We start from the raw sequence: 12,764 nt of genomic DNA, 5'->3' as shown, positions 1-12,764 counted from the left end.
TTTGCTGCCCTGATCTGCTAAAAGGAGCTGGCTCCATCCAGGTTGGACTAGCCCTCTGTTTTGTGCATCCAGGTTTTCAAGCAGATGTGTGCAGCTGTCAGAACTGGGCCCATAAGGACTGCCTATCTGAGTGAAATCACACCCACTGGCACGCCCTGCCCTCTGTCATGGAGTATCCCTGTTGCCCCCCTAGAGAAGTGTCTGTCCACCCTTTTCTCCTGAGGAGGCCTGCCCTGCAGCAGCAGGGAGAGGTCAGGTGTATAACTCTGCCACTCTTAGCTTCAGATGGTATGGACTGCAAAGCTGCGGGCTGGTTCCCTTTGAAGCCCAGCTGGAAAGATGGGATTCTACCAAAGTAGCTTTACTTTGCAGAAATTTCAGATAAGCAGGCATCGCTTCAGGCCCCCAAAAATTGCTTCACAGAGTCTTTGCATCCCTGTCTCTCCCTGGTCTCCTAAGTTAAAGCCTCATGAAAGGAAGTTGATGGCAAAATCGACGGCTACAGCCCCCCAGGTCCTGGGTCCTGAGTGGGGTATGGAGCCTCACCCACAAGGATTCTGGCTGTACCAAGTGGCTTCTCAGGCTTCCAGTCTCTGGGTTACCGTGCATTGTGCCTCCCTTTCTACCGGACATGCTGTTGAATCTCTGCTTTGCACCCCGCTCTTTCCTGGGAGGCTGTGTGCCCACTGTTTCCGAGGGCCCTGCCTGGCCTCTGCTCAGGAGACTGGGCTGCAGCTGAATGCCTTCCTCTTTGCACTGCTATTTTCCCCTCTATTTGGCTCTTGTTCCTTTGCCACCTTGGCAGCATCTCCTCCCTCACCCTCTTCATCAGACTCAGAACTGGTTCCCAGGTCTCCTTGGGACCTGTCTGCAGAGATGTGAGGTCTGATCTCTACAGTTTGGGGATGCAGCCTTCGGGCACTCTTTTAGACTTGTTTAGACGTGTAAAAGAAAAGCCCTGCAGCTCCCAACATTCAGCCAGCTTGTAGGACTGTTTTCTGTCTAAACACGTCTTAAGATTGTGCCCTCAGATGGATTAATGCTTTGTAAAAAGAGTAGGTATTTTTCATTTCCATTTATTTCCATTTCTCTGTTGCCCAATAGTAAAAATTATCTGGGCTGTTCACAAAAATAACACCGAACTGCCCAGCTGTAAGGTCCCTTTTCCGTGCATTCCAAGATTCTTGCCACTATGGTGCAGCTAGGTGAACACACAGGCAAACATCTACTTTTGCTGTTCTTCCCAAAGAGGCCCAAAGAGAGAACATTTTCACAAAAGTACAGCACACAATGAAGGATCCAGATATTCAGCACTGGAGAAGGTGCACCACTCAGGAACTCAGATATATTCCTGTGAAGTCATTTTTGCCATCCTGTCTCAAGAGATCTTCAGAACTCTAACGGAGAGATTGCATATTTTAAATTACTTTTCTGCCCTGTCTCTATAGGCTCATAACAAACAGAAACATTATGAAATACAGATTAGAAAGATCTTAGCCTTCCTGAACCTTGCTTTTCTGGGGAATTTGTAGCTGTGCATAGAGCAAATAAAGAACTCCTTATAGAACTAATTAGAAACAATCTAATCTCTGGAAAAGAATTTTTGAAGGTTTATACAAATACATACTGCAGATGATTGGTCTATAGGGAATGGTGCAGTCCATTAAATCAGATTATGAGAATGAGAGGAGGACAAGATAATGAGATGCCTTTTTTGGTAGATGGCCTTAACATTGTAGATTCTTGGATCGGAATGTTGTATGTGTCTACACAATCTTACGTGTCTACTAAGAAGGTCCCATTAATGTCCTTCTTGGTAAATAGATGTAGGATCCCAAGCTTAAGGCAGTTTGCATATCTTAATTGTGTAGACATTGGCCCAGTTTCGAGACAGTAATGACCCCAAAAGTATTTTAGGTTATAGCTATATACATTACAAACCCATGTAGGTTTGTAAAATCCTTCCAAAAGTGTCATACAAGCTGATTTAGTTGGTTAATTTTTGTTAATGAAGGAAACATCCTATGCATGTTTAAACAGAAAAATGCTTACAGCTCTCAGCATTTTCCAGCCAATCATCCTATGAATGTTTTCTGTTCAAACATGCATAGGATTCCATGCTAAATTGGTTGATGTTGTTGATTTCCCAAAGGATCCATGCCCTTTAATGAGCTGGGCGCTTAATTCAGCTGTGGAGAATTTCCTCCACTAATGCCTACATTATCCACCATAGAATAGGGCAAATTAAACGTTCACTGCTGTGAAGTGGTGAAAGAAACATCTCCCAGCCAGAGTGAAATCTTGAAGAAAAGGATATGAGTCAGACTGAGCTTGATTTACTTTCTCTCTCCTTCAGATGTTCACCCTGGCTGTCTTCTCAAGAGTTTTTAGTTTAAAAAACAACCACTAAGCTATTAGTAAAACTCTTATCCTTTTGCATCAGTGATCAACCAGGAAAATGCTGGGCAGTTGCAATTGAATCCAGTGACTATGGAAGGAAGAACGGAGGTGGTATAATGAAGAAGACCAGAGGCGTGTCTTTCTTGCTTTTCTTCTTTCTGCTACAAGACTTCAGAATTTATATGAGTGAAATGTAATTTGCCACTTCGGTAGCAACCGCACCCGCGCAATACTGTGGAGAGCTGCTTTTATCTTCCCTCTACTGTAAACTGGAAAGGGTTGTGTGCAGCACTCATGTAATCTCTGCTCAGCTGATTGCTCACTTCACCACAGGATTATGTTGCTTGATTTCTTGGTGACTCCTGGAAAAATGGTAAGACGAGGATCCCTTAAGAAATTGTTCCGCTGTCTTTGAATCACTCTTCTCCATCCTGGTGCCCTCCAGATGTTTAGCAGTCTAGCTCCAGCCTTCCACAAACATTGGCTGTGCTGTTTGTGGCTTGTGGGAGTTTAAAATATCTGGATGTTGTCAAGCTGAGGAAAGCTGCTTTAGATGCTAATGGGCAGTAGCAACAGTGACGTGATGCCGTGCTATTTCAAACTAGGTAGGAGACTCCAACTGAAGTTTTATTTATGCATGTGCAGTTGTGCATAACTCTTGCACAACTCATTGGGCAATCGATTTTGCAGTCTGCTTGTGTAACTCATTGTGCAACAATAATGGGCCACCACTTGGGCAGGGGAAAGAGTCTGCGGAGATCCACTGGTGCTATTATACGTTGTGCAGTGACACAGTTGGATTCTGCCCAGCGGAAAAGATTTATCGGTTGACGACCCATTCACAAATGCATGCCATTGTCTGATGTAATGCAGTGAACATGTGAACTACAGGGCTGCCAGGAGTGGGGTGAGCAGTGCCTTTGATCTGTGGGATCAGCCACAGCAGAAGTGGCTGTGCAAGGTTGGAATTGGGCGTACGCTTCCCTGAATACTGGAATTGGCAAGGGTGGAATTGGCAACACCGCACTATACCAGATGAATTGGTGCTTGCAGAGCAAAATCGTAAGTTTGGAGGCCAACAAAACCAAATGGCAATTGGATGTTTCCAGCCATGTTGCCTGCCACCTGGGAAGCTTTTCTGCTGAAGGGTGGAGCATTAAATGTTAAATAAACAAATGAAAGCGGTATTTATTTTATTTTTATTTATTTATTTATTTATTTATTAAAAGCTTTTATATGCCGTCCTATTATATAAATATCTCAGGATGGGCTTTAAAAGGTAAGTTATCACAATTGATTGGGGAAGGAATATTGTCACCTGCGGCCCTGCTTCCCCAGTGTTGCGTCCTTCCAGTGTCTTGAAAAGCACTTCCCATGTTTACCTGGCGAAAGCTTCTTCATGAGGATTTGCTGGCTGGGTACTATGGGAGTTGTAGTCCAGTATATCTGGAGGGGACCAGTTTGGGAAATGCTGGCCTGTATTTACTCTACAGGATGTTATAGAAATGAAATAGAGCTTCTTCGTAACCATCCTCGCTATTTCAGTCACTCTGTGCTTTACTGAGCTGCACATCCCCTAAAACAGAGGAACCAGCCAGGGGATTTGGGGTTGAGGGCCACCTTTCTGGCAACAAATTCTCACGTTTCTTCCTAACTTGTTGGAAGCCACCATGCTTAGAGGCACTTGACCCTTTTGAGTGCCAGATGCTGAAGGAACGGCCATTTTCCTCACTCTCTCTTTGGGAAATGCCCAAAGCATTGGTTTGGTCCAGTTTTCTCCAATGTGGTGCCTTCCAGATCTGTCGGACCATATCTCTCATGGCTCCTAGCTGGTGTGGACACTGGGGGAAGCTAGTCCAGTCCAGCTTTGGAAACAGAACACTCTTGGCCATAAAATGCTGGAATGGGGAGCCCGCCTTGTGACCAGCCGAGCAGTTTTCATGCTTTCCGTAGACTAAACACATCTGCTTCCTCTACCATTCATTCAGATTTCATGAATACACAGGCAGGATATGTCACTTTTCTGCATGAGCCAAAAATATGGGGGGATATAATGTGACGTTTGTGCGCTCTCTCTCTCTCTCGCTCTCACTTTCTATGAAATAATGTAGCTTACTGTGGGGAGGAGAGTAATTGCTCTGAACTGGCTTGTACTGATGACCCTCCAATCCTTTGCATAGTGCAGAAATGCAATGTATATATGTTTAAACATAAATATATTATTTGTGTGTAGATGTGTAGAGCCAGTGCCTGCTCAAAAATCCCCCTACCCATCAGCCAAGGTTTTGTGATGCTATGGAATGTTCATGAATATTCCAACCTCTCTAGGAGGTCTAGGAGAGATAGGAAGCCTATTTGCCAGCATTCTCCTCTTTTTCCTAACCAGACTGAGTTAACCCAGCTGTAGAGCCAAACCAGACATTATGTTATTCATGCAATTAGTAAAGAAACTGATCTTTAAAAATAAATACCTGTGTATGTGTGGTGGGGGAAGGGGCTGCATCCCTTTGTCCCACATATGGCCCCAGTCTGGTTCTCCCTCCCACTAACCCCCCCTCCCGCTGCTTCTATTTGCTTCAGAAGAAAAACTCCCCCTGGCACCAGAAGCCAGTACAATCGGGATTGTGCCAAGTTGGTGACAGGGAGCATGTGAAGGAAGATCTGTGAAAGGAAGGAAAAATTGAGGACAGCCTCAGGGCAAGTTAACAGATTGCTGTTCCCCATTTCTTTATAATATTTACTGTATTAAACTTAAAAATAGCTTTTGCATTTGCATTCTTCCACATAATCTGGGTTGTGGCCCTTTGCCAAGGGCTGAACTTTCAAAGCCATTGTTATCTCTTTCACTCAAACTAGGGAATGTTGTCTGTGCAATTTCATTTCAGAGCTTCACTTAAATTTCCAGTAACTAATATACAGAATTACTACAATAAACAGTAAAATCAAGAGAGGGCCATAATCAAAAAAGGCTTACTTGGGACTGGTGTAAATTGCATAGTCAAAATTTTCATTTGGATTGTGGATGTGTATATTGGGAGGCAGTGCTAGTGGGTTTTTTCCCCTTAGTTGTTTAAATTGTTGACAAGCTTCAATAGGCAGTTTGCATTTAGAATATAATCCAGATGCATCCACAAGTGATGCTAAGTATACATCTTCCAGTACTTTTATTTTTTGTTAAAGTAGCACATAAAGAAGGAATTGGAAAGTTTAATTCAAAACAACAGTTTCTAGAAATATATGTATTTTTGGTTTTGTGTGTGGCCAGTTGTCTGTCTGTCTGTCTGTCTGTCTGTCTGTCTGTCTGTCTGTCTTTCTTTCTTTCTTTCTTTCTTTCTTTCTTTCTTTCTTTCTTTCTTTCTTTCAGTTTGGGTTTTTGGTGATACAAGCACATGGGCATCCAAGTTCTCCTTCTGGGAGAAACAGTCCCATCCTCATTAGGAAACAGAAAGCATTTTTAGAGAATTGGTAATGCCTGGATGTGACTTGTGTGGGCAGGCATGATGTTGTGCAGGCACAAGCAATGCTTGTACAGTTTTACTTGGGATTGTGGTCTGGCCAAGTATGAATGTCCTACACATTATTTCAGTGGGCTCTGTCCTTGTATAAAGTGGCTGTTCAAGAAAATGCTATGTATAACTAACTGAAATGCCGTAGAAGATGTCTGGAGATTAGTGGAAAACCATAATTTCCCGTTGCACACGAACCAGCCTTATGTTCGTTTTTGTCAACAGGCACTGAAGCCAATGAAAATGTTATTCAAAAGCACGCAGCTTGCAAGCAGCACTGATGGGGTGGACTTTGGGTTCACGCACTAAGGTCTCCCGAGTATTCTTTCAGCGTGAAGGTGCTTAACCTCAGGTGGTCCACAATTTCTGTTACACAGACCTGCTCTATTTAATTCTTTCCACTTTTAAAACCCAACCCAGAAAACATCTATAATTGAGAGGCCTACATAATGTTAGGGAAGATCAACTAACAGCATCTAAAGAAGGGGGAAGGGAGTTTGTATTCCAGTCAATCCACTGGTTTTTCCATTTAGTTTGGTACTGAGTCTTATCGCTACTAAAGTGTTTTGAGTTCTTCCCATGTCAGTGTTATTTGCCCCATGAGTTTACTGTGTGGACGTTCAAAATCCCTCAGGTTTCTTCTGTGTCACAACTGCATGGCAAGCTCCTTGTGTGAAGCCCTCTTCACATTGCACTGACGTATGTGACTTCATGCAATCCAGAACATCTGAATTGCTGAGAATTATGTACACGTCGGATGTCTCTTGAGGATTGCTTTAATTTCCAGCAGAGTTAAATATAATTCAGAAGACACAAACATGCTTCAACCCAGGAAAAAGGCTCTTTCCCCCCACATGTGTAGTTTGTCGATAAATAACTTTTCCTCTTTTCTCTTTTACATTCCCCTGTAGCCCCCCCTTCAATCTGCTACACTTCCAGTGCACCTGCCCAGATATTGGAAGAAACTGGCTATCTGAACTCTGGTCCACAGCTGTTTGGCAGCAAGCAAGATGGTTCCCTGTCCATGGTAGAAGTGGCCAGTGATACTGAAGGTGAGTTTTTGGGCTTGCAGGAGAGCTTAGCCTTTTCCAGCCTGGGGCCAGTGAGATGGGTTGGATCACATTTCCCATCATCTCCAGCCTCCTGGCCACTCTAGCTGCTTCCTTAATTGTTTCTAGGATGCTTGGAAGTTTTCTCCACATGGGCTATATAAAGAGGAACAGCCTATATAAAGAGAAGGGGGGAGTCATGGTTAGGGTATAAAGATTGAAGGAAATGGCTCAAAGGAATGCCATTTGCTTCCTGGCTTCTTCTTTCATGCAGTTCTCTCATTTTATGACATCCCCATGAGGTGGTTTAAGCGGAGAGATCACGAACATGTCCAAGGCCAGCCCCTGACTCTCGGGGTTGAACTGGGACTTGAACTCCGGTGAAAAGCTGTGGTCCTTAGCCATGCCTCCCTCTCTCTCCCGCTTCTTTTCCTCCTCCTCTTTCATCTCTTCTCATCTCTTGTCCTCTTCCTCTTTTTCTCCTGCTTTCCTTCATTCGTTCTCCTTTTTCTCTTCTGCCTCCCGCTCCTCCCCCCTCCTTTCTGTCCTCTTTCTTCTTCTGTATCTCTGCTCCTCCACCTCCTCCTCTTTTTCCTCTCCTCTTTCTCTGGTTCATCTCCTCCTCCTCCTCTTTCTCCTCTTCTTCCCTTCCTCTGCTTCATCTCCCCCTCCTCCCCCCCTCTTCCTCTTCTCTTTCTCTGCTTCATCTCCTCCTCTTGTCGTTCTTGTTTGTGATGAAGCTCCTTTTGTCTGTGTGCCTTTTTGCCCCAGCGGAAGACCTTCTCTGCAACTTGCACTCTCCAAGCTTCCTCCAGATCTCAGAGGTGGAAATGAGAGGTTCGGAGGATGTGACCCCTGGCACCGTGTTACAGCGGCTGATCCAGGAGCTGCAGTATGGCCACCCGACCGAGAACATGAGCCTGCTGGCCATCCAGCAGCAGGCCACGGGGAGTGCTGGACCAGCCAACGCCACGACCGGCACGCTCGCCTCTTCCACGGAGAACCTGGTGCCGGAAGACCCGCAAATGGTCCAGCAGTCGGCGCGCCAAGAACCGCAGGGCCAGGAGCACCAGGGCGACAGTGCTGCGATGGAGAAGCAGTCCCGGGCCGCCCCGCCTCAGCAGAACAGCGAGGAGCTGCCGACCTACGAGGAGGCCAAAGCCCAGTCCCAGTTTTTCAGGGGCCAGCAGCCTTCTGCCGTGGGCCCCGGCTTCTATGCGGCGGGAGGCTCCTGCCCAAAGGCTCGGACAGAAGGCAGGCCCACCCTGGCCCGTGCCAACAGTGGGCAGGCGCACCAGGACGAAGCCCTGAAGGAGCTGAAGCAGGGGCACGTGCGCTCCCTGAGCGAGAGGATCATGCAGCTCTCCTTGGAGCGGAACGGCGCGAAGCAGCACCCCCCCGCCGTGGGGAGAAGCAAGGGGCTCAAGGCAGGGGGGCCGCCCCCTGCCCCGAATGCCGGGAAGGGCATGGATCTGCGTGGGCCACCTCCGGACTACCCGTACAAGAGCAAGCAGGTGGTCTCTCCCGTGAGCAAAGCCCAGGAGCACGGGGGCTTCTTTAACGACCAGCATCCCGGAATGCTGCAGGAGGCGGGGAAGGCGCCCTACTCGGCTCCGCAGGCAGCCAGGAGCGAGGTGGCTGTTGTGCGGTATCAGCCTCCCCCAGAATATGGGGTGACCAGGTAAGCTCTGGGGTTACGGAAAGCTTTCAAGGGCAAAGCGGGACATTGGTGGGCTTGCAGCAAAGGCCGTGTGGCGACTCGGTTGTTCCCTGCATGAATTTCCTGCTCCTTATGCCAAGCAGCATTTCCCTGGGCTGAGAAACCTCAGGCCTGGGTCCAAACCCAGCCCTCTTGGGTTCCAGGCATGTTCTCCAGAGCTCCTCGGGTATGGTTCCCATGCCCATCTGCTGGCCGCGCTCCTTTTGGGAGATCTCTTGGCTTCTGTGCAGGTTCCCCTATTCTAAAGCTCGGAAGGCATCTCTTGGCCCCCGCCCTTTTGTATTTTTAGCCTTGCCCCCTTTGCCTTTCACTCCACTTGCCACTGGAATGACAGGGAGCCAGTGTGATCTGGTGGTTAAGAGCACTGGCCTGGGATTTGGGAGACCCGAGTTCTAGTCCTCACTTGATCCTGAAGCTGCCTGGGAGACCTCGGGCCAGTCACAGACTCTCAGCCTAACCTACCTCACAAGGTTGTTGTTGTGTGGGCAAAATGGAGAGAGGAGGAATGCCTGCACGAGGAAGACCTTGCATCCATGCACTATAATGACCAGGGTGACCCATGGGAATCGCTCTGCAGTGGAATCTGGTCTCTGGGCGAAAAGAGGCTTCCCACCCCTGCCCTACCTGACGTGGTACCTCTGCATCTGTGAAAAGCATGCCTGGAGGAGGACGGTCGCTGGGAGGAGAGCGATGCTGGACATCTGCGGGAAGCCACTGGGGGAGGCATCCGAAGGCTTGGGCTGAAGCGTAGCGTGTTCTGCCTCTGTTTCCCTTTGCTCTGCCTAGCAGGGCCATGGGATCCCTGAGGCAGTTATGGGATGGAGGACCACAAAGAAGCTGGGTCCAGATTAGAGAGCAGCCTTGTGGAGGAGAAAGAGACTGGGATGGAGGGGGGGGGGTTGCCACTTTTTTTGCCCGACAGAACAGCTCCGCAGCAAGGGGGTCCTCCAGGGTCTGGTGCTGTTGATGAAGATGCGGGCAGCGTCTGTTCTTTTATCTGTTCCCATGGATTCTCCAGCTGCAGCTACTCAGAGTACACGGATGTTGCCCCAGGCATTTATGCTTTGCTGGCATCCAGGTTAGACTACCAGAATGGAACCAGCTGCCTGGAGAGTTGGTGGGCTCTCCCACACTGGAGACATTCAAAAGGAAACCAGACAGCCATCTGAGTGGGACGGGGTAACGTGGTGTCCTGCACAGCAGGGGGTTGGACCTGATGGCCTTCATGGCCCCTTCCAGCTGAACTGTTGTATGATTCTATGAATGCCTTCTCCAGAGGCAGTTCGAAAGCCACAGCTGGTGCAGAATGCAGCTCCACACCTATTTGAGAGAGCCAAGCATCCGGCCCTCAAGACCAGCTGCACTGCTTGTCGGTGTGTTTATCTTTGCCAGTCTGGATGTTAAGGCCTATGTCTCAAGTTTTAATGTATTTCCTTTTAAATTATTATATTGTTTTAAGATGCATTTATGCTAGTTCCATATGATTGTAAACCTCTTCAAAGAGGTGGTTGACCTAGAAAAGTGGAATATACTTGTTTCAGTAAGTGAAAGGAAAGGCGGTCCATTCTGCCTGCCTGGTCTGGAGCAGAGAAAGCGTAGAGCGCATTTGTGGGGCCACTCAAAATTTAAGCAAGGCAGAGGGCTTGTTTCCTTCGATACTTTCTAGCTTCCATGCACTCATCCCTGAACTGAGAGGAACAGCTCCATGGTGTTTTGCAGAATTACAGGGGTCACCCTGGATGGCCTTTGAGGCCCCTTCCAGCTCTATGATTTTGTAGCAGCTGTGCCCATGCTGGCTGGGGATGGTGGGAGTTTCAGTCCAACACACCTGGAAGGCATTGAGTTGGGGAAAGCTGTTCTGTATCATGGGAAATGGCTCGTTTCTAAGCTGTTGTGTGTTCCCACTGTGTAGGAAATGGCGTTCACATTCCATCCAATCAGCACATGGTTTGAATCTCTGTCAATAACCTTTTGGGAGCTTGTGTGTATTTTTCCAGCCAGAAAATTATGGGTTTCAAAGGAATCGTGAAAACCTCTGTTTATGTAAGTGAGGTGGTGACAAGAGAACGGAAAGCAAAAGGAAAATGGGGTCAGATTCCGGTTATTGTCTCAGGAAGTTGTAAAGGAATTCTATCAGCAAGGCTCCTTCTAGCCTGAGGCTTTTCCAGGTGTGAAGCAGGACACACTCAAGTTGTGCTCAGGATATGCATTCCCCTTGTAGCCTAAGACCAAAGAGACCAGGATGCCAGGAGGAAATTACTAATTTGGTTATCTGTGGGTTTAAGGAAAGAATAGATAAAAGGATTAGGTCTAGCACATGATTTGCATCTGGCAGAAAGACCTGGTATCAGTCTCAAGCATCACCAGGTCGAAGGATCTGAAATTATGGGAAATTCCTCATCCTGAGAAGCCAGTGTAGATAATTCTGGATGAGATGGACAAAGAGCCCAAGGCAGTTTATTATTTACTAAACTAGTATCTCCCGACTAATAGTCCCATAGGACTCTCTAGGCAGTTTACAGCACAACCATTAACAGCAATAAAAGAGTAGGGCAATAAAAATCAGTACAGCAAGAATAATAGCAATAACAAAATAAAAAAAAGCAGGGAACGTTCTTGAAGAAGTGCTCTTTGCAAGACTGGATATTGGCAGGACGATTCTCCTGGCTGGAAGGATGTGTGTAGTCTAAAATCAGCTGCTACCAGGAGGGTGTGTTGCACTCCTTGTATAGACAAACTGATGCACTGCATGCAGCACAGTTTATACACAGTGAGAAGGAAACACTTCAAAGAGAAGCCCAGGACAAATGAGGTTTGTAAACAGGGGAGGAAGGGTTATTCATCCTGTAGATCAGGCACGTATCCAAAGAAGAAACACAGAGAAGGTTTTCTGGAAGAATTATTTAGATGTCTACTTCCCTACCAGCTATGCAGAATAAGGTCTGCTTGGGTGCAGTCTATGCATGTTTAGACAGGAAAAGGGTCTGTGATGCCTAGCAGACCCCAGCGGGCCATGTCAGGACTGCCTAGCTTCTGGCCCAGGATTGGGTTGCTTCCTACTTGCATTCATAGTTTACTTTGTCTTTTCTGAGCTCCAGGTCGGGCTATGTGAATGCTGCAGTTCCAGGCAGGAATGCCAAAACAAACAAAACAAAAAGCAGAATTTGATTTCTCCGAGTCTTTGCTTTTAATTACAGAAAAGAAAAGGAGTCAAGTTGCCAGCCCTTATTGCTGCAATTCTTGCTGAAATCTCAGCAGCGACCAGAGTAGATACTGAAGTTTTTCTACCTGTTGATAAAATTGTGTACTTCTGGATGCACAATTTCAGAGACAGGGAGAGAGAATCACTTCCCGTCTTTATATTGTGTCCTCCTGCCAATTAAAATGCACTCTAATTGCATGCCACTGCCTTTGTTCATATTCATCCCTTCTTGTTGGCCCCCTCCATTTCCTTCCTCCAGCCCTTTCTTTTTTCTTCCACTGCTGCATGTTAGCTTGTCAGATCCTAGGGGAATCTCTCTCTGTCAGTCTCTGTCTCCAGTTTATGCTAGTCCACAAAGCTGAGTATACCTCCTTTACCTGCCCAGACCTTAGGTCATATTTGGAGGCCCACCTCCAGGTGCCTACATCAAATGAAGTGAAACAGGTAGCCACAGAGGAGGGAGGCTTTTCAGTGGTGGCACCTTGGTTGCAGAATGCCCTCTCCAGGGTGGCTTGCTTGGCACCTCCATTAGAACCCTTTCAGTGCCAGATGAAACCCTATTTTGCCAACCATTATAGTCTTTCTGGATTTTTTAAAAATGAATTGTTCTTACGTGGCTGTTGCTGCCTTTATATCCCAGTTTTTCCTCTTGCAAGGAGCCCGAGGGGGCTTCCACAGTCTTCTTCCTCTTCATTTTATCCTCGTGTGAGGTAGGATAGGCTGAGAATCCATGACTAGTCCGAAGTCATCCAGTGAGCCTTGTGACTGAATGGGGACTAGGACCTGGATCTCTTGAATTGCAGTCCAGTTGTGGTGCTGGCAGAGATCCTGCTAGTCCCTTGGACTGCTAAGAGATCAAACCAGTCAGTCCTAGAGGAGATCAACCC

General features: G+C 47.1%; 1 protein-coding gene across 1 annotated transcript in view; it reads left to right on the top strand.

Moving 5' to 3' along the window:
- Window positions 1-6,869: 6,869 nt before the first annotated feature.
- AMOTL1 (angiomotin like 1) overlaps window positions 6,870-12,764 on the top strand; it is a 35,776-nt gene continuing 29,881 nt past the window's right edge. The window contains exons 1-2 of the mRNA XM_044442253.1: window positions 6,870-6,958; window positions 7,727-8,636. Of these exons, the coding sequence (XP_044298188.1) occupies window positions 6,931-6,958; window positions 7,727-8,636 (938 nt within the window). The 5' untranslated portion in view covers window positions 6,870-6,930. The remainder of the gene's footprint in view (window positions 6,959-7,726; window positions 8,637-12,764) is intronic.

This window comes from Varanus komodoensis, unplaced genomic scaffold (assembly GCF_004798865.1).
Source record: "Varanus komodoensis strain SLA01 unplaced genomic scaffold, ASM479886v1 scaffold4, whole genome shotgun sequence".
In the NCBI taxonomy this organism is placed as follows: domain Eukaryota; kingdom Metazoa; phylum Chordata; class Lepidosauria; order Squamata; family Varanidae; genus Varanus; species Varanus komodoensis.
Note: the sequence above shows the minus strand (reverse complement) of the source record. Positions and strands in the feature narration are given on the sequence as shown.